Source organism: Colletotrichum karsti (genome assembly GCF_011947395.1).
Source record: "Colletotrichum karsti strain CkLH20 chromosome Unknown Scaffold90, whole genome shotgun sequence".
Classification (NCBI taxonomy): Eukaryota; Fungi; Ascomycota; class Sordariomycetes; order Glomerellales; family Glomerellaceae; genus Colletotrichum; species Colletotrichum karsti.
Genome location: NW_024065990.1, coordinates 1 through 25,770, shown reverse-complemented (window position 1 = coordinate 25,770; position 25,770 = coordinate 1). Strand labels below are relative to the sequence as shown.

General features: G+C 38.0%; 3 protein-coding genes across 3 annotated transcripts; 2 read left to right on the top strand and 1 right to left on the bottom strand.

The window, feature by feature from the left end:
- Positions 1-257: 257 nt before the first annotated feature.
- On the top strand, positions 258-1,647 carry CkaCkLH20_13315 (uncharacterized protein; the record flags this gene model as incomplete). The annotated part of the gene is made up of 2 exons (XM_038896025.1): positions 258-1,136; positions 1,213-1,647. The coding sequence occupies 2 exons, from the start codon at positions 258-260 to the stop codon at positions 1,645-1,647; spliced, it is 1,314 nt and encodes a 437-aa protein (XP_038738674.1).
- A 4,630-nt stretch (positions 1,648-6,277) lies between these two features.
- Positions 6,278-6,818, top strand: CkaCkLH20_13314 (intracellular hyphae protein 1; the record flags this gene model as incomplete). Its single annotated transcript, XM_038896024.1, has 2 exons — positions 6,278-6,337; positions 6,396-6,818. 2 exons carry the CDS (start codon positions 6,278-6,280, stop codon positions 6,816-6,818), a joined length of 483 nt encoding a protein of 160 aa, XP_038738673.1.
- A 12,954-nt stretch (positions 6,819-19,772) lies between these two features.
- On the bottom strand, positions 19,773-20,819 carry CkaCkLH20_13313 (uncharacterized protein; the record flags this gene model as incomplete). Its single annotated transcript, XM_038896023.1, has 1 exon — positions 19,773-20,819. One exon carries the CDS (start codon positions 20,817-20,819, stop codon positions 19,773-19,775), a length of 1,047 nt encoding a protein of 348 aa, XP_038738672.1.
- Positions 20,820-25,770: the final 4,951 nt, after the last annotated feature.

Genomic DNA, 25,770 nt, shown 5'->3' with positions numbered 1-25,770 from the left:
ACTGGGTGGCACTACTAAAAGATAGGAACTAAGCTTTACCTTTTTTGGATTTAGGTACGTCAGCCGCCAGCCGTAATCCTTTTGTTCTGAGCAAAAACCTAACGAAGCAATTTAGATATGCTGAGATCACTGGATACGATGATATTCAACTGTCGGACTTCACCGCAGTGGTTATCTCATCCAATCTGCATAGAACGGGAACCTTTCAGAGCTCACACAATTTGGTAAATAAGCTCCACGAGAACACTGTTTGGTCCATGAGAGGAAACTTCGTCTCAGTTCCCACCGACTGCCCTCAGCGGGACGAACGCCTTGGCTGGACAGGAGACTTGCAGGTTTTCGCCCCTACAGCGAACTATCTATTCGACACGGCCTCCTTCCTGGGTCACTGGCTAGAAGATCTTTATGCGGACCAACTGGATCTTGACGGCGTCGTTCCCAACATCATTCCCTCCATTCCTATTCCACCTCGGCACCCTGAAAACAGACCGATGGCCGTCTGGGCAGATAGCTCTATCATCACACCCTGGGATCTCTATAATGCTTTCGGGGACAAAGAAGTACTCGCGAAGCAGTGGCCCAGCATGTGTCTCTGGCTCGACAAGGGCGTTCCACGAGACGAACGGGGCTTCTATGCCATGAACACGCCGCAATATGGCGACTGGTTAGACCCTCGATGCCCTCCCCAGCTACCTGGCCACGGTCCAACAGACCCCTTCTTCGTTGCCAACGCATACCTGATTTACGTTACGGAGCTCGCGGCAAAGATCGGCGGACTGCTCGGTGAGCGGGAGAAAGAGGCCCTTTACGCCGGGCAAGCAACTCGCCTGCGCCAATCATTCCGAAAGGAATACGTAACATCGACCGGTCGTCTTGTAGCCGATACGCAGACTGCTTATGTTATAGCTCTGAAGTTCGGGTTGTTGAGTACCGAGAGGGAGGTCCAGACAGCACGCCAGAGGCTGGACTGGCTGATTAGATGGGATGCTTTCAAAATCCAGACCGGATTTGCGGGTACGCCAATCCTTCTCGAGGCCTTGGCTACCAACGGCCTGCAGAGCCATGCGTACAGGATGCTCCAGGAGCGGGACTGTCCCAGCTGGCTGTATCCCGTCAGCATGGGTGCGACAACCATCGTGAGTAGATCCCTGCCATCACCCCTGCTGTCTGCCTCCTCCCCGCAGTCATGAAATTGACCGTTTCTGCTTTTAGTGGGAACGTTGGAACTCCATGCTTCCTGATGGATCCATCAACCCGGGCCAGATGACTTCCTTCAACCACTACGCGTTGGGATCTGTGTGCAGCTTCCTGCACCATACTGTCGGAGGATTGTCCGCCGGCTCGCCCGGATGGAAGACTGCCATTGTAAGGCCTCGACCTGGTGGCACAATAACGCATGCTGAGACCAGTTTCGACTCTCCCTATGGGCCATACTCGGTGAACTGGAAGAAAGTCGGCCTGACAATGGTCACGGAGGTTTCTGTGCCACCAAATTGCGAAGCGGAAATTATCTTAAACGGCGTCAAGAAAAAGGTTGGAAGTGGCCAACACATATTCCGTACTGCATGGGAGGAGGATCCAGCGTGGCCTCCAATGGCCATTCAAGGTGGCCAGGGGAATGAGATTCCTTCGGCTTTCGTGCCTTGATCAAATTGTGAAGCTGTGTGTTTCACAGCAACGTCGCGAGTAGTAGAGTAGTAGCATTGATCCAATAGTTAAGAAGTTCTGTCTAGACTAGAGACATCGGGAAGCACAGAGGCAGGCATGTCACATGTTTGAATGGCCATGCTGTTGGCAAGCAATGAGTTTGAGTACATGCATCGTGTATTGCCGGTAGCCTTGCGCGGAGGATGACTTGGACAACCCCCGAATTGTTAAAGGATGTGAATTTAGGCGTTTAACCTTCAAAATTACTCCGAGTTCGTCTGGGGTCAGCGGGGAGTAGCGGACTGTAACGTCACAACTCACTTAAAAGTGGAGGTGGTTGAGGGAAGCCGACCTTCGGTCTCGGATAACCGTTTGATTGGGGGATACGCTTGGCCTTGTGCTCGAGACCTTACAATTACTACAAATATAATAGAAGCTTGGTGACAACGTCAATCTTGTGAGATGAGTAGTCGGCTGGGATGGGATAAGTTGGACATACCTTTAGAAAGGAATCTCTGCGGTGTGATGAATGGCTCGAACTGCAGTTAGGTGGCAAACAACAACCTGAATCATTCACGCTGTGCGGACAGTAGGGAGTCGCCACGACTCACGTGTTAGCGCCTTAATGCATGCGAGCTTCTCTCAGACACACTGACCAATAAAGCTATTAGGAGCTTTGTATGCGTAATAGTTGTTTCGGGATGAGGATGACGAGACAGCTTAGCGCTGGCAGACCCCGATGCAGAGAAACTAAAGGATTCCTTCCCGTGAGCCGCGTTCCTACGTGATAGTTTGCTTCCTAAATTGCAAGTAATCAACCACTAAACTGCGGGTTAAGGTCAGACACATAGAAATTAAATATCTCGCGATATCCACACTTACTCAGTCATAGTCACAAATGCAATACGCCGCATAATATAATATAGCTACCCTTATAATCTAGTTATAGATATCTTATTATACTTAATAAGTATATATTTAATATTTAATATTTAGAAAAGTTTCTTAATAAGCTTTTAGGCTACTATAGAACTACTATAGAATTTAGCCCTACTTAAAGTAATAGCTAAGAACTTTAAGAAAGAGAGAACCTTATAAAGATAGGCTAAACTATTCCTACTTAAGGAGGCCTTTATATTAGCTAAATAAAGATAATTATCTTATATCTTTATTTTATATCTTTATCTTTATTATTTATTTTTATCTCCTAAATACTTCCCTTTTATTACTTTTTATTATAACTATCTCTTACTTTTTTAGTATTAATATAAATCTAACTATAAGCTATAATTATTTATAATATTACCTCTTTAATATAGCTATAAAGTACTTTTAGTTTTATTATAATATTATTAACTATTTCCTTAATATTAAGAGGCCTTAATATCTTATAATAATTTATAATAACCTCTCTTATTAATAGAGAGTTTAGATCTTACTCTTTAGGTATAAACTTATTACTATATTATTTATAAGTAATATTAATATATTATAGAGGATTAAGGATATACTTAATAAAATTCTAATATATATTAATAATAGTACTATATATAATATTATAGAGGTTATAAGACTAGAGGTAAATACTATATTAGAGTAGAGAATAAAGTTAGTAGAGGCAATTAGGTAGTATTAGCACTAGTTAGATATATAGCAGTATCTTAGAAGTTTAGTACGGCTTATGTTTATAATGCCGAGCTATATGCTGATGTCTTATGTTAAAGCATTTTTATATACTATTAGCTTTTATAGAGAGCAGAACCCTCTTTCTTAGCGATCCTGGCATTGAATCTCACATGAAGTCTATAGCATGACAATCGCAGAGCTTTTATACTAAATAGAACCAATCCTCAATTGTGAAGTCCGTAACGTGATGATTCCGATATGCCCTAGCAGGACAGCCTACAGGCTCGGCTGTTAATGAACACACTAAATATACTAATGCATACTTACCGCAACAGTAACTTCTATAATAAGACTTGATATAAAAGCTTTTGTTTCAATCTGCTGTATTTTCTTAGATGGCTTGATAGATGTGCTCTTTTGGAGAAGTTTAATAAGTCCTAGAAACAAATGTTTATCAACGGCTCCTACTATAAACTCGCGCAGATCTGTGTCATGCCTCGCATTCTCATTAGACTACGAGATTCGACCCTTTTAATATGATCCTAAAGTATAATTAGACCACAAAATACAACTTCTGCGGGACGTCGTCAGATTTTGCCCAGAATTTATACAATTTGTGTCGACCACAACGCGCTGTCTTCAAGTGAACTTGCTTTCGTATTACCTTTATAGGAAGGTTAAATAAATTTCAGCAAGCTACATATCACGAATTAGAAAAGACGCTCGCATGCTGCGTTCGGTTGATAAACATTTGTTCCACATATGAGTTGATCAATCTCGGGATGCATTGGCTGTATGTCATCATGCCGGTTGTCATAGCTATTCGGCCTTCATGACGAAGATTCGGTCCAAGAATGCCTTTGAAATTACAAGCTTAGCTCAAATCCATTCATATCCAGTCACATTTACAAGCATCTACCATGGACTGCTATTGTTTATCTCTCAGCTGTTGACTCTACTTACCTCTTAGGTCTTGTATTTTGTTTTTAACGTTGTCTACTTAGTCTTCACGGTACAAGAAACCTACCGAACTCAGACAAGAAGTCTGCTTGACCCAGTAAGACCCTTTTGGCGCTGTTCCCAGCTTTATGTTAATAGAAGCCGACCTTTGGAAATCAGGAATTGGACCGTTTAAACCTTAAGTCAGGCCTGTGACCTGTCAGATATGCAATGATGGCTTTGCTGACAAAGCGGTTCAGAGTGCAAGTACACTGGAAACTCTGTCCTCTGCTTTCAAGACGCCAGTGATCCCTACAACACCAGGTCTTAGGCTTTTTGTGGCCGGACAGCTGGTTTCTTGAGTTTTCTTTCTTTACCCGAGCTTGCTGCCGAGATGGGACGAGCCTGCCGTCTACGGTATATTTACCACCCAAAAGAAAATCGCATGTATCTATGCCTCAATAGCCACTCATTAGCATCCAAAAATACAGTTTGCTGCGCTCTCAGAATTGTCTGTTTCCGTAGCTGTTCACATCAATGGCAATGTTGAAGCTTCAATTAGTATCTCTTAACATGGCATGGATTAACGCCAGAGAATAGATAAAATTTATTGCATCAATTCAAAATGGTACTCATTTCGCCAAGACAAATGCCATAGCAACATGAAGGAACTCAGTCATGCGGGGTCGTTGTGTTTTAAACGGAACCAGTTGCGCTGATGCCGTCCTGAAACGTAATTTTGGTTCTACAAAGCGAGATACTCTCCACGGAAATAAAATACTTAATAGACTTTCCAGAAACTGCAATGAGAATAATCTGCAAATTAGCCGGCCGCTGATTATTAGACTTTTGCTGCAATTCCCGTTCAAACGCTCACATGTGCTGGGTAGTAACGCTCATGAGGTCCTTATGAAAAAGTGAGGTTATCGCGAGTTACGCCAAAAAAAAAAAGGAAAAAAGAAAAGAAAAGAACTCGTATCAAGCAACACCTTTGGGAATGACTTTCCATATAGGTCCTCATGTAAGAATATGATATACTCTTGGTTAATAACCTAAGCGGCCCAAGATAAATTTCGCAACTACAGGAGGTTAGTCAGAATTCGCGATCTAACTGGCTTATGACACAAAATTGTCCCTGCTACTGGCCAGCGCCGACTTAGTTACATCAATTTGTTGTATTTAAGGTCTGACACATCTCTCAACCGGTAATTCACAGACGAAGCGTGGTCTTAACACAAACTCATCCCTCCTCATGATATTTGAGGGCCGCAATACTCTCGTGACGTTACTTTTACTTATATAGCCACTCTGCTTCTTGCTCGCAGTGCTATGGACGATGAAGTTCAGAGTTGTGGCTTATGGTATTTCTTGCAATTGCGACCACAATCAATTCACACATTCGGCCTAGAAGTCTTCAGTCTTGGGTCATCCGTCCCCGCAAAGCACACTAGTCTAGTCATGCAACTACTTGCTTGCGGCTGTGGTCATTGTTAGATACCCGGGCGAAAAAGGTCTGGGCGAGGGAACCTAGACAAGCAAAGTTCAGTCAAGAAATGAGTGGTGGATAATTGATTTTTCTCCGATGTTGCTGCATGACTCTGCCGAGAGACGTGTTCGCAAGACTCGTTGACAAGGATAAGGGCTTGAACTCAAAAGAACTGGCCAATCCAAAACTCAATTTCCATGTTGAGAATCACGATGATTACCCAGACGGTCAAAAATGGCCCCACTTCAGAAAGCCTCATTTCTCACAGCCCGTGAACACGGATGTCGGCGAGTACTGAGAAACCTAAATTAATGAAGCCATTTCCGGCCTCGCAAATATGTGAGAGATGTCGGAATTCTCGGGTTGTTTTCTTACTTGTTGTGAATGCTACGTTATGTATTTAGCTGCTGGTCTGCTCTTCTTGTTGCTCGACTCACACGTTCTGTCCATCAACCAACTTCGTCACTCTTTTGCAACCTTCCAAGCACATTCTTAATCTTTGATCACAAGATCTGTCCATTCTTTCTATCATAACCAAAAAAACACTGATACGACCACATAATTCATCCAACAAAAAACATGCAGTTCTCAATCTTCACCGTCCTTGCCACCGCCGCTGGCCTCGTTGCAGCTCTCCCCGTACGCCACTCGCAGTGTCCCATTCCTTTCAACTAAGATATAACTAACCGTACATTAGACGGCAACGACCTCTACCACCGGATCGAAACCCTCTGCCGCCTGCGGCAAGCTTGGAGACTTCCACAAGACCACCGTCAAGGCCGGACAGACTTTGACGACCATCGCCGAGCGCTACAACTCCGGCATCTGCGATATCGCTTGGCAGAACAAGCTGGCGAACCCCAACGTCATTTTCGTGGGCCAGGTTCTCTTGGTCCCCGTTAACGTCTGCAAGCCTGACAACACGTCTTGCTTGACCCCTGCTGGAGAGGCTACCTGCGTAAAGGGTGGACCTGCCACCTACACCATCAAGTCTGGCGACACATTTTTCGTTGTCGCCCAAAGCCTTGGTATTACCACGGACTCTCTCACCGGCGCCAACCCTGGCGTTGTCCCGGAGACCCTCCAAGTTGGACAGGTCATCAATGTTCCCGTGTGCTAGAGGACTCAAGAGGTTCAAGATGTGAGAGTAGGCCGGGTCTTGAGCTCGTTTGCGGAGCCTATCGTGCACCTCATATGTCGTGTAGTGTCAACCGAGAGTCATCATTTATTCCTCGGGTTGTAGTAAGGTTTAATTCAAATTATTCATTTCGTAAGAATTGCTAGGCCTTCATGGCTCTCATAGTCAGCATGATGCAACAGTTACTCGCAAGCAATTAATAGCAAGCAAAGACGACCATATCACTAACATTAGTCCGCCGAGCGCATGCCCTCGTAGATCATATTCTATTTTCGCATCGTGAAACTGATTTCAACGAACATAAGAGAAATAATTACTGTCAGAGAGATGTTTTCTTTTCAAACTAAAGCGACGGCCTTCATTCAATTGACCATATCCAGAGCAACCCTTCACCACACCAATCCAGCATAACAGAAGCCAATGACAAACACAAACTGATTCTCCGTGACCTCGCGCATGACCCCGGACATAAACGTGTAGGCCTCGCCAGCTCCCTGCTCCGCTCGAACTTGACAGATGTAGGACACGGCAGCGACAAGCCAGAGTCCGAGTTGGCACCATGCAAACGCCCAAATCAGAGATTGCGCATTCCACCTGCGACGAACTAGTCGGACCGACGGGGTAAGTCTCGAAGCTCCGACAGACGTTGGCACTCTTTCAAGGGCTGAAAATCTTGAGGCTTCCAGAGAAGCAGGCTTGTTCTTCTCGAGGTTGAAACGGATTGGCCCTCCCTGGAATGTTGCCATAGCAGCAGCACCGCGGGTCAGACCCTGCGCGCTGTGCTCCGGGCTGTAAAAGCCTCTCGACGCAGCAGGGCTTCCAAATTGTTCTCTGGAATCGCGTAGAATAGGGGGGCTGCGTTCGACTAGTTGTCGTGAAGGCGGTGTCTGGGGTGGACTGAGCAGCAGTGGTCGGCTTCGGGAATGGTTCGATGTCGAGCGGTTTGCAGCTTCGCCCCGAGGCACAAAAAGCTCATCTTCGCTGTCGCTCAAAATTTCGACAACCATTCTGCGTGGTCTATTTGTGCGTCTTGAGGATGGGGAGCCGGACGGCTGCTGGGCTCGGCGCGCAAGCTGCGTGGGTAGGTTTTGGTGTGTTCCAGAAGGCATCATGGATTACCATTGTTTGAGGAGGTGGAATCTGCTAGGCGACGAGTATCAAAGATTGTCGTGGTGCGCGGAGTTTTGATAGATTATGAGGGACTGCGAGCGGTAGTCTTATATGTGTACTAGAATCACGGGCGTTTGCCAACTACACCGCCCTACGGTGGCCGTTTGACGGTCTCAGTCTGGAGATGTGGCTTTTGATCAAGTGGCTGGGGTCCCAGCTTCCTGCGCCTTGTCTTCGTAGTTCTGAGACACACACATACAGTCACTATTCCAGTCCGTTTGTAATTGCAGGAAACTTTACATAATATCAACCGGCAAAGAGAAATCGTCACGTTATGATATGTGTTTCAGTCCGAACAACGTTGGAACCCCGCGGCAATATTTGCCTTTATTCAGCTTGTCTAGGAGTTCCCGACACCAGATGTCTGGGCTGGAGGTCCCGGAGCACCAGCCAAGATTGCGAATATGATATGGGTACCGACAAGGACGGTATTTTGAGGGACCGATGTGACAGAGGAAGTGCCGGTAGTGGTCTCCTCCAGAGACGCCGGACTGGTCGTGTTGACAGCGGGAGGACTTGACGAAGAGCTGGATTGACCGGGTGTGACAGAGATAGGAATTGTAGGAGAGGAGCTTAACAGGCCAGAGTTTTGGCTGGAGGATGCATTTGGATTGCTGAGGGTAAAAGAAGTGAAAGTGCTCGATGGTGGGGAGACCGTGTCGGAGAGTGACGTGGCTGATGACGAACTTTGAGTCTGCGCCGAGGTGCTACTTAGCAGCGTCGAAGTAAAAGCTGATGATGACGACTCCAGTAATGACGTCGACCTAGAGCTCGTGGTACTGGAAAGTGTGAGCGTGCTTGATGATGCTCGACTGGATGCGCCTTCAGGACTTGAGCTTTGCGGCGAGACTGATTGGCTAGCCGTGATGCTTGGAATGGTGGTAACTGCATCTCGCGAACTGATAGGTTCACTCGATGTTGCCAGAGATGGGGCTGAGCCACTCGAGTTGGTGAATCTAAAGGAAGATGATGGGCTGAAGATCGGTGCAATGCTTGGTGTTGATATTTCAGAGGTGATAGGGCTTTTGCTTGAGGAAGCACTCGAGGGAGGAGCGGAGAAACTATCGATGGTGACGCTTGGTATCTGGAACGGTATCGTGGGTGTTGACACAGAAAGGGATGTTGATCCAGAGGCGGACGTTGAAGTGGAAAGAAAAGGGGTCGATGAAGCTTGTGTGCTTGGATCAGGCGTTGCTTGGGATGAGGAAGACTGCCTAGCTGTCGAAGATGATACTAGAACCTCCATTAGTCTGTTATATGGCAAATTCGTGGTAAGCGTACCTAGGGATGAGGACAAAAGAGACGAAGTTGACCCCGGCATGAAAATGGTCGATGAAGTTGGAAACGTAGGCGCCAGCGTTAAGCTTAATAGGGGCGAGGATAAGGCCAGCGACGTAGAGGATGAGGTTCCCTACGGAACGCTACTAGTAAAATTTAACGTAGTCGATGCTAAAGGCCTTTCGCTATTAGAAACCATAGTGCCGGTCAAAGTTGAAGAGCTGTACGAGGTCGTTTAAGAACCGGAACTGCTTTCCGAAGTGCTCAGAGGGAGCGTGCTTAAAGTGCTAGATCCACTAGTTATTGTCATACTTATGCCAGAGCTGCTGCTAGAAGATAGCATAGTTACCATAGTTGCTGTGGTTGAGAGTGTGCTAGATGGGATACTCGTGGTAATACCTATTATAGTAGATATAAGAGTGCTTAAATTGCTAGGTGTGCTACTCAAGAAAGTTAATATAGTGGTTATAAGTATTAATAATAGGTATATATAAACTTATAAGTATATTGCTTAACTCCCTTAGGGCTATAAGAGGTAGGTATAACGCCCTCTATATATATCTAGGTAGTAGCTATATGTTACGACCCGTTGGGCACACTTAACAAGGAAGCCCCACCAGGACAGCTGGGCGGCTAAGAACGTCACATTTGTATGCAGAATCACGGGAACAAAAGATCTCACCTCGGAAGCGGAAGAACTATAGACAGGTCACGTGCAGATAAGATAAACTGAGCGATCAGTGTGGGACACTGAGCGCTCACTCTTGGCACTGAGCGCTCAGTGAGACTGAGTGAGCGCTCACCAGGGAAAGGTCGCCGCTCAGTAACCTAGGCAAAGGGACCACATAGGACTTATATATAGGATGGACTTGTTACGACTTAAGGACATACTTCTATAGCTCTTTAGCAATCAACTTTATATTCATCCCTCAGATACTTTCAGTATATCTTATACTATAAATATCTTATTAGGCTTATAACTAATCACTACAACCCTTGAGACTCTAATCTATTTAGGACTACACCAACAACCTTATAACGATACGTTACTATTTATTAGTGTTATCCCTCAGCTTCTGTTAGCAGACCCTACTGTCGGATAAGCTGACCGTAACACTATATTACTCCCCCCCCTATTAGGTCTCTAGCTACTATAGTATATATTATAATACTCCTACTTAAGCCTATATAGCTATCTCTATTACCTCTTAACCTATTTTAAGTATATTAAGCTTTAATTAAGCCTTATTAAACCCTTTCTTATTAAAAACCTTATAGGAGAAAATAGTAATAGGAAAAAAGTACTCTATAGTTTATTATTTAGTTAAGTAGATATAGCCTATAGTATAGGGATCTTATTCCTTAAGCTTCTTATCCTCTATAAGTAACTATTATTATAATTATCTTAAGGCTAAAATAAAGTACCTATTAGTATTTATATATTATTAGTCTATTAAGTACTATATAGTTACTAACTTATACTATATGTAGAGCTAGTTATAGAGGTTTTACTATAGTCTCTAGAGTATAGAGCTAATTTTATTATCCTCTATGACTCCCTATTTTATATTATTATTATATATAAATAGGTATTTCCCTTTAGTTTTATTAAATATAATTATAGCACTAAAGGTATATTAAGGTACTTTCTTCTACTTATTATTAGTACTAATCTAGTTTTATTAGGGGCTACTAAATAGCCTAACCTAATAGTCCTTACTATCCTTTAGGGCTTATATAAAGTTACTAATAAGGTAATAGAGCTTAATATTAAGTATTAAGTTAACTTAGAACTTTCTAACTTAATTAGTTTAAAAGGAAACTATATCTAGATAGATATAGGGTCCTTCCTACTACTATAGGTTCTTAAGCATTATAGTTAGGTAGTTAATAGTAGTAAAGGGGTCCTCTAGAAGTTTAAAGAGAGCTACCCCTTAGGGGTTAAAGTAGTTTTTAGTAGTTATTTTAGCTTTATTATAAGTAGAATTTATTAATAAAGATATAGGCATATAGAGTATATTAAGGCGGTTTAATTAGTATAAAGAATAATTATATTAAGTTATTATAGAAGAAGTTATAGTAAGTTAAAGTTTTATATAAAGCTAGAAAGATAATAGACCTTAATTAGCGTTAAGTTATCTAGTTAGCTAGGGGCTCTATAGCTTTATCTCCTACTGCCTTATATATCTCCTATTAGATTATAGCTTCTATTAAAGGCTTAATTTATTTCTAAACGTCTTAAATAGTATATAGGGTAGAGCCTTAGTAAGGCTATTAGTAATTTACTTATATATAGGTTTAAAGTAAAAGTCTACTTTACCCTATTTATATAGTTCTTAATAGTAGTACTACTAAGTATTAATATACTTAGTATAACTATAAAACTAGGGGTTCTTTATAAGAGCTAATATACCCTAGTTATTACTAAAGATAATAGTTATAGTAACCTCTATAGTAGTATTAAGTTTATTAAGTTAGCACTAAAGCTAGATAGCTTCTTTTATAGCTTAGGTTTAACCTATATACTCTACTTTATATAATAATAGCATAATAATAGTCTAACGCTTAGAGGACTAGCTAATTGCTCTACTACTAATATTAAATAGGTATCTAGACGTTAAGTAGTAACTATTAACGCTACTAACTTAATTATTATTAATATAACTAATAAGGGGCTATAAAGCTCCCTTATAGGTTAGCTCTATACTATAGGTCCCTTTTAAGTACTTAAGAATATATTTAATAGCTATTTCGTAAGCCTTAATAGGTTTAGCTAAATACTAGCTAAGTATTAATACTATATAGGTAATATTAGGCTAAGTTCTTAATATAGTATATATAAGCAACCTAATAGTATAAATATATTAGCTTTTTAGTTCCCTAAGTAGCTTATAATTTATTACTACTTATTTAAGCTTTACTAATAAGTCTATTAGGGTATTAGCTAGCTTATAGTTCTCTATATTAAAGTCCCTAACTACTTTATTGATATAGCCCTTTTAGCTAAAGTACATAGTTCTATTAGTCCTATCTTAATATATAGCTATATCTAAATAGAAGGTATAAGGCTTAAGATCTAATATTTTAAAGCGTTTATTTAGAGTATTTTTTAGTACTTAAATCTCTATCTTATTAGGCTTAATAATTAGAAGGTTATCTATATAGATAGTAAGGATAATACTACTATAAGTAAATATACTACTTTTAGCTATAAGTAGTTTAAAGCTTAAACCCTTAAGGAAGAGTAATAGTATCTTATACTAAATATAAAGTGCCTACTTTAAGCTATATAATACTTTTCTTAGTTAATAGACCCTCTTAGTGCTATCTTTTAGGCCCTTAAGTTACTATATATAGAGATCCTTAGTATTAATTAGTCTATAGAGGAATATTATCTTAATATCTATTTATTTAAGTTTAAGGTTAAACGCTATAACTAATATAAAGATTAGCTTATAGCTTATAGGTTTAACTATTAAAGTAAAGGTCTTAATATAGTTAATACTCTCTTTTTACTTAAACCTATATACTACTTAATATACCTTATATTAAAAAGCCTTACTCTTTAGTCCTTACTTAATCTTATATACCTATTTACCCCTAAGGATCTATTTATTTAGTAGATACTTAATTAGTTCTTAAGTCATATTAGTCTTAAGGGACTTCTTCTTATTAGCTATTACTTTTAGCTACTTTATCTAAAAGTAGTTACTTTTAGCCTATCTAATTATTTTTAGCTTATAGAGTTCTATAGTTATAGCTATTATAATAATAAGTATAGTAATAAGTAGAGAGAAACTAATATATAGAGGAGGGTATTTAGGTATATAGGATTCCTAAATAGCTCTATAAGGGGTATTAATAAGGTAATAACTAGATCTATAGGTATCCTCTACTAATAGAATAGAGTAGCTCTATAGTTTAATATACCCTATTAAGGCTCTCTACTCTATAAGGTACTAATTAGAGGCTTTAGTAATAATAGGTATACTATATAGTTATATAGTAATTAATTTAAGTATATTATTACTACTTATTATAATAGGAGACTTAGAGGTATTATTTAGAGAGGTTCTAATATACTCTAGTTCTAAGCCTACTTTTTCTAGTTTAGCTTTAGGTTATACTAAAATTATATTAAAACTACTTATAATAATATCTAATAAGCTTAATATAACTACTAAGGCTTTTAAGAGGCTATCTTAATCTATAGGGGCGTTATTAGCCTCTAAAAATAGCTACTAAGATATATTATTATTACTTATAACTATTAAATCTCTTATTAGATTAAGAGATATTATTAAGTTAAAGTTAAGAGAAAAGAATACTCCTACTAGCTTATAATAGGGTTACCTAATAGATTTAAGGCTATAGTATAGAGCCTAAGTAGATCCTTAATTAGTCCTCTTCTAGAGAGCTAGTAGTATATTATTATTAGCTAAGGGGGAGGGGCACTTAAGTAAGCTCAAGTATAATAGACTCTTATTAAAGATAATATTATTTACCTAAAAGATCTAGCTAGTTAAGTCCTCTAAAAGAGTATAAATACTATAGGTAATAAACCTAAGTAGTTAGTAAGGCTTTAAGTATATAATAAGCTTAGTATAGTTCTTAGAGGTCTTTAGAATATAGTATAAGCTACTAATAACCTAGATATAGCTAAGGTTAGGTACCTAGCTAAACTAGCCTTAATATAGCGTTATATTAATATAGGTATAGGGGCTAACGTTCTAAAGGTAGTTAGCTATAATAAGGAGAATAAAAACCCTCTCTTTTAGGAGGTAGTTAAAGCGTTTAGCTAAGCTATTTAATTAGTATTACTTAGTAGGTATAAACTAAAGAATAATACTTTAGGAGTAGTAATAATAGATAATATTATCTAAGATATTCTTATTAGCTTTATCTATATAGAGGAACTAATAGCGCTACTCTAGGCGTTTATAAGTAGTTAAAAACTCTTTAAGAACTATAGAAAACTCTAACTTATACTTAAGAGGGTAGACTTATAAGTAGCTTATAATAATATATAGGAAGATAGCTTAATAGTACTTATTAGCTTATTTAATATAGTAAAATAGTCTATAAAGGTTAATATAGATTAAGCTAAGGGGCTTAATAGCCTATTTATAAGTATTACTAATATATAGCTTTATAATAAGGTAACTCTTAGTATAGATCTTATAGAGGTAGGAATTAGAGGGAGGAGGTAAGAAGCTAATAGATATCTTCTATAGTTACTATAAACTAATAGGGCTAAAGTATACTATATAGTAATAGGTATCCTAAAGTTTAAGAGGGATAGAGTAGATAGCTAGACTAATAGCTAGAGTAGTATTAAGCTTATTAATAAGGTAGAAACTCCTATAGAGGGTAGTAATAAAGATAATAGTATTATTAAAGAGAGCTATACCGCTAGCGTTATTAAATATAAAATAGAGGCTTTACTTAGCTAACTAGGGGATAGAGATTAAGTTAATATATCCCTTTAGGTAGTATAATATATCTTGAAGTATTATAGTTAGCGCTATAGTATTTAATAGTTTAAGCTAATAGGTATTAACCTTCTAAAGGGTAATAGTATTACTAACTCTATAAGTTATTAACTAATAAAGGGAATAATATCTATAAAACCCTATAGCTAGTATATACTATATTAAGTATAGTTAGTATCTAGTATATAGATATATTAGAGTAGGTCTATATAGGTCTAACTATCTATAGTAGAGAGATTATATACTATAAACTATATATTAAATAAGGTAAGAGTAGAGAGATATTAAGCCTTAGTAGTAGCCCTATAGATATAGAAGGTAGAGAAAGCTAGGTTTAAAGCCTAAAGCGGTATAGGTACTTAATAGTATATAAAAGACTATACTAAGACGTTTAAAGTAGCCTTAATAGCGTTAGAGCTATTCTATTAGGCTTTATAAGCCTTCTATTAGGCTTAGTAGGCGTTCTAGTCTTTACGCTTCTACTCCTATATAGGGTATAGATAAGGATACTTAATAATATAGATATCCTTAGTATAATTATTCTTACTATAGTAGCTATAGTAAGGCTTATTATTATAGTTTATAGTAACTAGAGTAATATATTTAGTTCCTTATTTAGTACGCTAAGCTAGTATATACTCCTCCTTTTTAGCTATAATAACTACTTTATTAAAAGTAATAATAGGTTTATTATTACTATTAGCTATCTTAAAAGGTAAAGGATTATATACCTAATTAAATAATATAAAAAATATATTATACTTAGGCCTAAGACTAATAAGGAACTTATAGATAAATAGGGGCTTATAGATCTTAATTTCCTTATATAGAGCTATAAGTTTATAGCATACTTAATAGAGCTTTACTAAGAACTTAGTAATAAAGCTATAGGTAGCTAATATAAGTAAATTATACTAAGTAATAAGCTTCTTAAATATAGTAAAGCTAGTAGGGAGGTAGTATTTCTTAAGGATAATAATAGTAACTAGGGCGCTAAGGTATTTAGCTAGCTTAATATTATTAGTATTATTTTTTATAATAGCTTCCTCTTTAAATATAAATAGCTAATAAGGTATATTACCTAGATAAGACTAAATAATACCTATAGCCTTATTATATATATTATATTAGTTATTTAGTAGCTTAGTAGAGACTTATTATATCCCTATAGTAGCTAGAGTAGGTATATCCTTTTAATAGCTAAAGAGGCCTAAGTAACCCTATATAAATAGGAAGTCTATTATATCCTACTTCTATTAAGTCTAGCTAGCTAAGGATTTAAGCCTAATAATTAATATTAAGCCTATAGTATTAGAACTATCCTTAGTCTCTATTTTATAGTGCTAATAGATATAGCTAGAGAGTTTCTTATATAGATTAATAATAACGCTATTAGACGTTATACTTATAAGTATAGATATAAGAGAGAGATTTATTATAGCTTTTAAGTAGTAAGAGTCTATAAGTAATAGGCTTTAGATTAAGTAGTCTATTTAGGTTATTTAGTAGAAAGTAAGGGTAGAATTAAGCGTTAGGATTTATATATACTATAGGAGTATAAATATAAAGCTTAAATAGATTATAATACCGCTTAAACTTATATTTATAACGTTATAGTGAGGTAGGGAGACCTAAAGAGTTAATTTATAGCGCTTTATTATCTTAAGATAGTATACTAATAGTATCTAAGGGTTTTTTAGTATATATTAATATATCTATAAGTAATATAATATTATAAGAGAATTCTAAATATAGAGGAGAGCGCGCTATAAGGCTAAAGAGATTAAGTTTATTAGGTTTAAATAATAGGTCTTTAAAGTCTATAAATCTAGTAGTTAGTAAGATATTAGACTCTTTAGTATATAGCTTAGAGCTATAGTTTAAGCTATAATAGTTTATAAAGAACGTTATATTAGCTTATACTATAGTAAATTTATGAATAAGGTAAGGAAACTAATATTTATTAAGGAAGTAAAAGATTAGTAGTTTTATAATAGGCTAAAGTTAGAGATTATATTAGCTAATTATAGGTATACCTTATTTAACTAATAAACTAGGCGCTATTATAAAACTTACTTAAGTAGGTAAAATTAGTTCTATATCTATAGTAAGTCCTATAATATACTTTATAATTAAATTCTATAGTATTTTCTAGTAGTAGTATACTATAGAAGTAATATAGTAGAGTTTTTAGCTATTAGCTACTTATTTAGTATATTATATAACTAAAAGAGCTAAAAAGTTTAGGGATCTTCTAGAAAAATAATTTCTAAGTAAAATAAGGGCTTTTATTAGGGGTTTCTAGCGTTATAGAATATAGTAACTTAGCTTATTAGGTATATATTAGCCCTCTAGGCTTATAACCTATTAATAATAGGTATATATAAACTTATAAGTATATTACTTAACTCCCTTAGGGCTATAAGAGGTAGGTATAACGCCCTCTATATATATCTAGGTAGTAGCTATACTACTCCCCCCCCTATTAGGTCTCCAGCCACTATAGTACTGTTACGACCCGTTAGGCATAACCAACAAAGAACGCCCCACTAGGATACTGGGCGGTTATGACAGCACCTTTGTATGCAGGATCACGGGAACACGCGGGGTTCCCTCCGGGACGGAAGAACTATGGTACAAGTCACGTGACGATAAGATAAGAGATTAGATCCATATGTTCAGGATACGGCATCCGTATCCCAGAAAGACGGAAGCCGTATGCCAAGGATACGGGAGCCGTACGGGGCAGATACGGCACCCAGCAATAGGGCTACTCAGGACTTGTATATAGGATGGACTTAAGTCCGCTTAAGGACAGACTTCTATAGCTCTTTAGCAATTAACTTTATAATTACCCTTACTAGTACTTTTAGCTATACCTAAGTGATGATTACTCTATAACTCTTATTGAGGCCTTAACTGATCACTAAGCCCTTTAAAGACCTATAATTACTCGACTAGGCCTATAGAACGACTATTTACTATTTATAGTTCCCAATCCCTAACTTACTGCTAACATAAACCCACTATTAGTTAGCTGGCCGTAATAAGTACGTACTGCAATAGTAAGAATGCTTAAGGTACTAGAGGTACTAGTCGTAGTGACAGTTATAGAGGCAGTAGTACTTAATGCACTAGATGTGCTATTTATAATAACGGTTATTAAGGTAGTTATGAGAGTGCTTAATATGCTCTGACTTAAAGTTGATGAGCTTGTCGATGTGGTTGAATGTGGTATAGAAATGGATTCTATACCGTAGAGGTTATATACTTAAATGCCATTATATGTGCCCCCGCACTTTGCCCCTAGAGGACTTATGCAATTGTTCGTATAAAGGGAATCGTTGGGCGGAGGATTCGCTGAGAAGGAAGGCTTTATGCCACGGGGGTATATACTGCAAAAACAGCCATTAACGCCGAGGGCAGTAAAGGAACTCCCGTATATATAGCGACACGCATTCTCGCACTGAACTGTGTCTCCTGATGTAGCAGAGGCTTAATAGAACGTGCTGCTGAAGTTTTCAAGAGCACCGCAGGCGATGTATTGATACTGGCTTTGCACGCTGTCTACGAGGGCTACTAGATAGACCAGTGCAGCTTTTTTCAAAATCCAAGAAGGCGTCATTTCGATTGAATTGGAGGGATTCGTGGAATCCTGCTTTTTTGCCTGTGGGTGAGAAGGGTAGCATCGATCTTCCACTTTCTTAAGCTAGAGACATAAAGAGAAAACAAATGGGTTATCTTCCCACCTAGATCTTGGAAAAGCCCGAGAACAAATCCTGGCTTCGTTATTGTAGTATGGCAAAGGTGACATGATCCCACGGTAAGATGATTTCCATTTTCGAGTTGGAGTCAACGCGTCAGCGGATATCGCCTGCGGGCCGCAATGAGCCTATCGGGAGTGATAAAGCATTGGGTGATGTCTATGGTATGAATAACAACGAGTTCTTCTGTCTTAAGATCCCCGTGGAAAGCCAGTGGGCGGAACAAAAGTCCACCATACCAAATAGTGAGACATCAGGGGCAACATCTCTAGGAATGATGCGACATTCCAATGAACGGTGTATAAGATTGCTACTCATCAAACGCGTTCAGTCCAACCATGGGACCTTATCGAATACATGACTTTGCAAAATTGGGCAATCTTTGGCACGGAATTTAGAACAGCATCATCCCCTTCACATTCCTATTGAAAGCCTCATATGATTTCTAGCTAATCTGGTTTCATGTTTGCCCTGACGCGTAGCGTGTACAAAGGTTGTGCATGTGGTCATCGCGTGTCACAGAATGGAAAAAGAACTTGTATCATATAACAGAACTGTGCATTCATTGTACATCATGGACTACTTGGTGTTACCAGGAGCGTCAAAACCCATGCCAATAACAGGTAGAGTAATATCACGAGCTACAGGCCCGTTCAAAAAGGCTTCCAGAATGGTGCAGTCCATCTCCCATTCTATTGGAGGCGGACTGCATCACACACGTCCCCGGGAAAATCAACACCTCCACGCCACAGCAAGACAAGGCGCAACGTAGACCTAGTAATAAAACGACGGTTATGAGAACGATTATATCAGAAGTAATTAGGCACGCGAACAAGTATTGGAGATCCAATTAACCCTACGGACCACTGAAGTGAATAAAGCTAATAATCAAGGAACTGATAATGATGCGCAATGAATCCGTTTTTACACGCCAATTATGAACGTCCGATCTAAGTTTCTCTCATTGACATCGAATTGCCTCGCAGACTTAATGTGGCCACAGCCTCCTTTATATGCAAATCTAGCATTAATTGTGATATGCAGACCAGGGGGCTGCATTGGCTGTCGTGGATCTTGTCTTTATTTATGCCTCTGTCCCTCGACGAGTGCATACCATCTGTTGAGCATTTCAGAGAAGTCCATACCGAATTTATCTCAAAACAATCTGAGCCCTGCTATGATAGCCAGCGTTGCTGGCGGCCTAGGCAACCTCTCGACGTTACCATGGCCTGTTACGTCTTCCGCTGGTGGCCGCTGCTGTCTCTGCTCGGCACAGAAGTAGATGACGTGGGCTCGACGACCTGAGCATTTTTGTATACTGCCCAAGCTTCCTGACGTCGCTTTTCGGATCGGGTGCGGTAGACTTCCTTCTGATCATTGGGAAGAGCAGACCATCCAGGTTGGATGCTGTAACCTGAAAGATCTGTGGCGTTGGCGAACATATTGATTGGGGCGCTGGGTGTAACGGTGGGCGGCCAGGGACCGGCCCCGAACAGGTCAGCCTGCGATGGAGGAGTTGTGATCGGCGGCGATGTTGGAAGGACGTAGGAAGGAAGAAATAACGAAGCCGGGGCGGTGGCTCGCAGAGCGGCAACGTATTCTTCATTGCGAGCTGCAACCTCTTCGACGCTCAGTTTACCGGGCTGCAATTGTTCTTCCAGAGACGCCATGGCCGTGACGATGTCGGCGGGGATTTGTTTCTGACCACGTCCTTGTGCTTGCACTGAACTGAGACCAAGTTGCGCCACCGTGTCTCTCATTGGGCGGTACATCTGGTCCGCTCGGTAGAGCAACGCAGCATGGAAGATGGCGAACTCCAGCCCCAGGCGACTCGATATAAGCTCTACTGCCTGCGCAACGCCCGGTTCGCTGAGTTTCTCCGACATGGTTACGTCGCAAAAGGTTGTGTCGTCCATGGCGTGAAAGTAGCGCCCCAAAAGTGAAATCTCATGTTCATTCAACAACTTCCTAAACTCGCCTTGAGCCATCGCATCTTTACCCTTGGCGTAGAGCTCACTGGGGGTGCTGAGCTTCCCGCCAGTCGCGCGTTGAATGTTGACCCGAACCACGTCCGGTGGAGGCCATAGGAGAGCTTGGTGAATTTCTTCCGGGGTAAGGCTGTCAGGATGGGCAAGCGCTTTGCCCACGACATCTCCACGGGTGAGGAGGAGTAGGCGTTCACCATCCGTGAGTTCGTTTTGATGGTCTTGGGCCTTGACGTAGAGGGCCTGTGGGATGATCTCGTCGTCAGACGCGGGCCATGGTGGAGTATTCGCCATTGCCCTGGGCCTTAAAGTTTAGGACACAATGATGTGAGTCTGTCAGAAAAGAGACATAGACCTAGCAATAACTGAATGGTGTGATGTTGAAAACGAGGTGTGCCTCTTAGTCAGCGGCTGTTGCCTGAGTTGACTTATCGTGAGGTAATTTAATTAGCTCAATGCTTTTGGAGACCCAGTTATTGCTTTACACCCTCCTAATAAACAAATGCAATACGCTGCGCAATATAATATAGCTACCCTTATAATCTAGTTATAGATATCTCACTATACCTAATAAGTATATATTTAATATTTAATATTCTAAAAGAAGAAAACTCTATCCTAATAAGCTTTATAGTATAACGTGGTTGATAAGCGAGGCGATCAGACAAGCGAGGCGATCACCCAACCGCAACCACAGCATATTTCCAACTAATATATAACACCTAGGAAATCAATTAAACTCAAACTAGTTAAGGTCCTCTTCTTTAGATATTTCTTTAGCAAATTGATATATTTATGCATTATGACCGGTGTTCCTATAGACGCTATACCGCTATTGGCCCGTCTCCATCCTCGGCTGGCGACTACTACTCTAGCGCGTTTCCTCTTTAATCTGGGCTATAGCCTCCCTTTGTGATTGAAGGTCCTCAGCCTCACCTATAGTAAGACTCCCTCCTTATCTAAGCTGGGCTTTTTTAGCCCTCTAGTATTAGCTAAATAGGTTGTTCTCTTCCTAAAGGATTTTATTCTTAGACCTCAATAAGGCAATCTAGTATATAAATCTATATGCCCCCTTTAATAAATGCTTAATAGCCTTAATAATTGAAGTTAGTGAGCTATTTTGATGATAGGAGATTTAATTCTTAATGAGTTTGGATTGAGAAGTTGCCTCTATTAGGTTGTTTAGCGTCTGAGAAGTCTAAGGAGGGGGTATTATTGGGAGGGATCCTAGAGGTATTAGCGTGTATAGCTTCACATTAAGCTTTAAAAGTATACTTTCCGCACTTAGAGGGATAAGTCTAGCCCCTCTAAAACCTCCCTGTTACGGCCAGCTAACTGACAGTGGGTTTATATTAGCAGTAAGTTAGGGATTAAAAACTATAAATAGTATTAAGTCGTTCTATAGGGCTATTTAAGTAATTATAGGTCTTTAAAGGTCTTAGTGATTAGTTAAGGCCTTAATAAGAGTTATAGAGTAGTTATTACTTAGGTATAGCTAAAAGTACTAATAAGGGTAGTTATAAAGTTAATTACTAAAGAGCTATAGAAGTCTATCCTTAAGCTGGACTTAAGTCTATCCTATATATAAGTCCTAGATACTTCTCTTCCTATATAGACTGCAATCTAAGAGTTAGTCCTCCTTAAGGACCGCCCTTAGTACGTTAGTCCTAATCCTTATCCTAGTCCTAGGACCGCTTATTAAAAGTTAGTCCTACTTATTATTACGTAACTTATACTATAGTTCTTCTATTCCGGGTAAGCCCCTTATATTCCTATGATCCTATATATAAAGGTAATATTCTAACCGCCTAGTATCCTTATAGGGCGTTCTTTATTAGTTATACCTAATAGGTTATAATATTAGGTCTCCCCTCTAAAGGTCTAGTCTCTTAGACCTTATATAAGTAGGTAGTTACTCCTAGGTTAGGGAGTTATTAATTCTACTTCCTTATTTTCTATAATGCTAATACTATATTAGGTTATATTTAAAAGTTAAAGTCTTAAAAGATAGAAATAAAAGATTATAAGCGTTAAGCGCTTCTTAAGTTTATAGATTCTTATTCCTTATATATAGATATGCCTTATACTTATTATTTCTATATAAAGGTTATATATCAATTTAGTGAGGGGTTATCTTATTACTATAAATATATTAAGGTAAAGAAGCTATATAATAGTATTTTAGTAGCTTCTATATATAGGTACTAAGACTTTTATATTTTTCTTCTTTTCTAATGTTTTTCTAGTATAAAGATTAAATGCTTAATAGAAGGAGTGGGATAAAAAGGAGGAGAAGGTAGGTAAAGAGTTTATAGCTCTTTATATTTAGTTAACTTACCTTTAGGCTAAAATAGTAGCAGTAGTAAGCTATCTCTTAAGGATCTATACTATTTAGAAGTAGGTTTATAATTATTAGTCTAAAACGTTTTATTAGGGGATATAGGAGGTTAATAAGGAGGATAATATCCTTCCTATGTTAGATACTTATGAGTGGGGTATTATGGGGGACCTCTAGTTTATAGGTATTATAAATAACCCTTCCTAGCTGGACTTTGGAATTAGTGAGGAGTTTGTGGACCTAGGCCCCCTGCTTGGGAGTACTCCCGCAGCAGCTGCTAGGAGTGCTAGAGGTTCTTAACGGGTTCCTATGAGTTTTCTTTATGTCTATATCCTTTCTACTTAATGAGATATTCTATATTTCCATTATTACTATAGTAGTTAATAATTTATTTAACTTTATATTCTAGTTCTAGAGGTTCTATAATAATGTAGTCTTCTATATATAAACCTTATAGTGCTTTTTTGAGAAGTGAAATATAAAAGACTAGATAATACTTTATAGTATCTAATAGTATAAGTTTAAAGTTAACGTTAGATACCTTCTATATAATTTTAAAAGGTCTAAGTTTCTTAAAGTCTAACTTATTACTTAGTTATTTTATCTTAATGTTTCTATAGAGAAGGTATATACTATCCCCCTCCTATAGAGTTAGTCCCTTAACTCTTAAGGTATTAGCGTATTTATATATTTATTTATATATAAATTTAAGTTCTTTAGGTAGCCCTTACTGGATTTCCTTAAGTTTATTAATATCTACTATAGCTTTTAGAGCTGCTGGGCCCTGTTGTGGTTCTCTATAGGCTATTGGATTAAATCCATAGTTTAGATAGAATGGTGATTCTTTTATACTTTCTCCTACTGCGCTATTGTAGGCAAACTAGGCCATAGGTAGCAATTATACTTAGTTATCTTATTAGTAGTTAATATAGCAGTATAGATAGGTTTCTATAATCTAATTGATTTGTTCTATCTAGCTATTAGTTTATAGATAAAAAGTAGTAGATATCTTATGATTAGATCCTAGCTGTGAGATTAGTGATCTCTAAAACTTAGAAGTAAATAACTTATCTCTATTAGATATAATTTCCTTTAGCATTCCATATTAGCTAATAATTACCTATAGAAACTTATAGGTGAGGTCTTCTATAGTGCTAGACTCTATATATAGGATAAAGTATAAATACTTTATAAGTCTATTAATAATAATGAGGATACTATTATAATAGACTTTAGTTATTAGTTTTTGGGACTTAGGTAACTTAGTGATAAAGTCTAATGAGATAGATTCCTATGCGGTTTGCAGCACTAGGAGCGGCTATATCTTACTATAAGGCTAATATTAGCTAGGTTTACTTTTTATATAGACCTTATAGTCCCTAATTGCTAAAGATACTTCTTATTATATAGCTATTTTATTATAGTGTTATCTAATGCGTTTCTATATCTTAGTTACGCCTTAGTAGCTATATATAGGAGTAGAGTATATCTCCCTAATAGCTTTAGGAGATATCCTTCTAGTTATGCTAGTATTATCTCTCCTGGCTATCATTAAGAGTCTAGCTGCTAGCATAAGGTCTCCTTCCTTATCTTTTTTAAGGATAACTTAGGTTTCCTTAGGTACTTAGACTTTATGGTCTAGTCTTCTATTGAGAGCGTCTACTCTTCCGTTTTCCTTACCTTTCCAGTATATAATCTTAAAATTAAATTCTAAGAGGAATTTAGACTATTTAATTTATTATTTATTAATATTATAAAGTAGGTAAGGTTCTTATAATTAGTATAGACTTTAACTTTATACTTTATTCCTAATAGTTAAGGTCTCTATTCCTTAAATGCTTTAATAATTACTATAAGTTCTTTATTATAAATTTAGTAGTTAAGTTCTAGGCTATATAGCTTATATGAGAAGAAGGCGTATAGGTATAGCTATCCTTTATTATCTTATTAGCCTAGCTATCCTCCTATAGTATAGTCTGAGGAGTTAGTCTTAACTTTAAATAGCTTTTTAGGATTAGGTATAATAAGTATAGGTTCTAATATAACCTATTACTTAATCTTATTAAAGGCTTATTCTTATTTATCCTCCTATTACTAGGGGACTTCTTTCTTAGAGAGTCTTATAAGAGGGTCGTTCTTATCTAAGTATCCTTTTAGAAATTACTAGTAGTAGTTTATATATCTAATAAAGGATTATATATCCTTAACGTTCTATAGTGTTAGCTAGTCTTATACTACTATAATTTTATCTTTTAATATCTTAAGGATTCTAGGGGCTATTATAAAGCCTAGGAATTTAACTTTTTAGGTATAGAATTTGCTCTTTTCTAGTTCTACTAGGAGTTTAGCTTCTTAGAGTTTCTATAGCACTTAATATATATACTTCTTATAGTCTTCTAGGTTCTTTAAGAAGATTAAGATATTATTAAAATAAACTATAATAAATATATCTAGGTATTCTTATAAGATATAGTTAATTATTATCTAGAATATTATAGGTACGTTAGTAAGTCTAAAGGGCATTACTAAGTACTTATAATGTCTATAGCGCATTTAAAACGCTATTTTCTATTCTTCACCTAATTTTATATATATCAGGTTATAGGCTCCTTTTAAGTTAAGTGCTATAAACTACTAGGCTCTATATAGTAGATCTTAGAGCTCTAAGATAAGTAGTAGTGGGTAGTAGTTCTTAATTATGATATTATTAAGTTTTTAGTAATTAACATAGAGTTATAGTTTACTATTTTTCTTAGGTATAAATAGGATTAGATATCCTACTAGTAACGTAGAGGGTCTAATATATCCCTTCTATAGGTTTTCTTTAAGGTAAGCGTTAAGCGCTTCTATTTCCTTCTAATTAAGTCTATAGATTGCTTCTAACTTAGGCTCCTTCCCTTCTCTTAG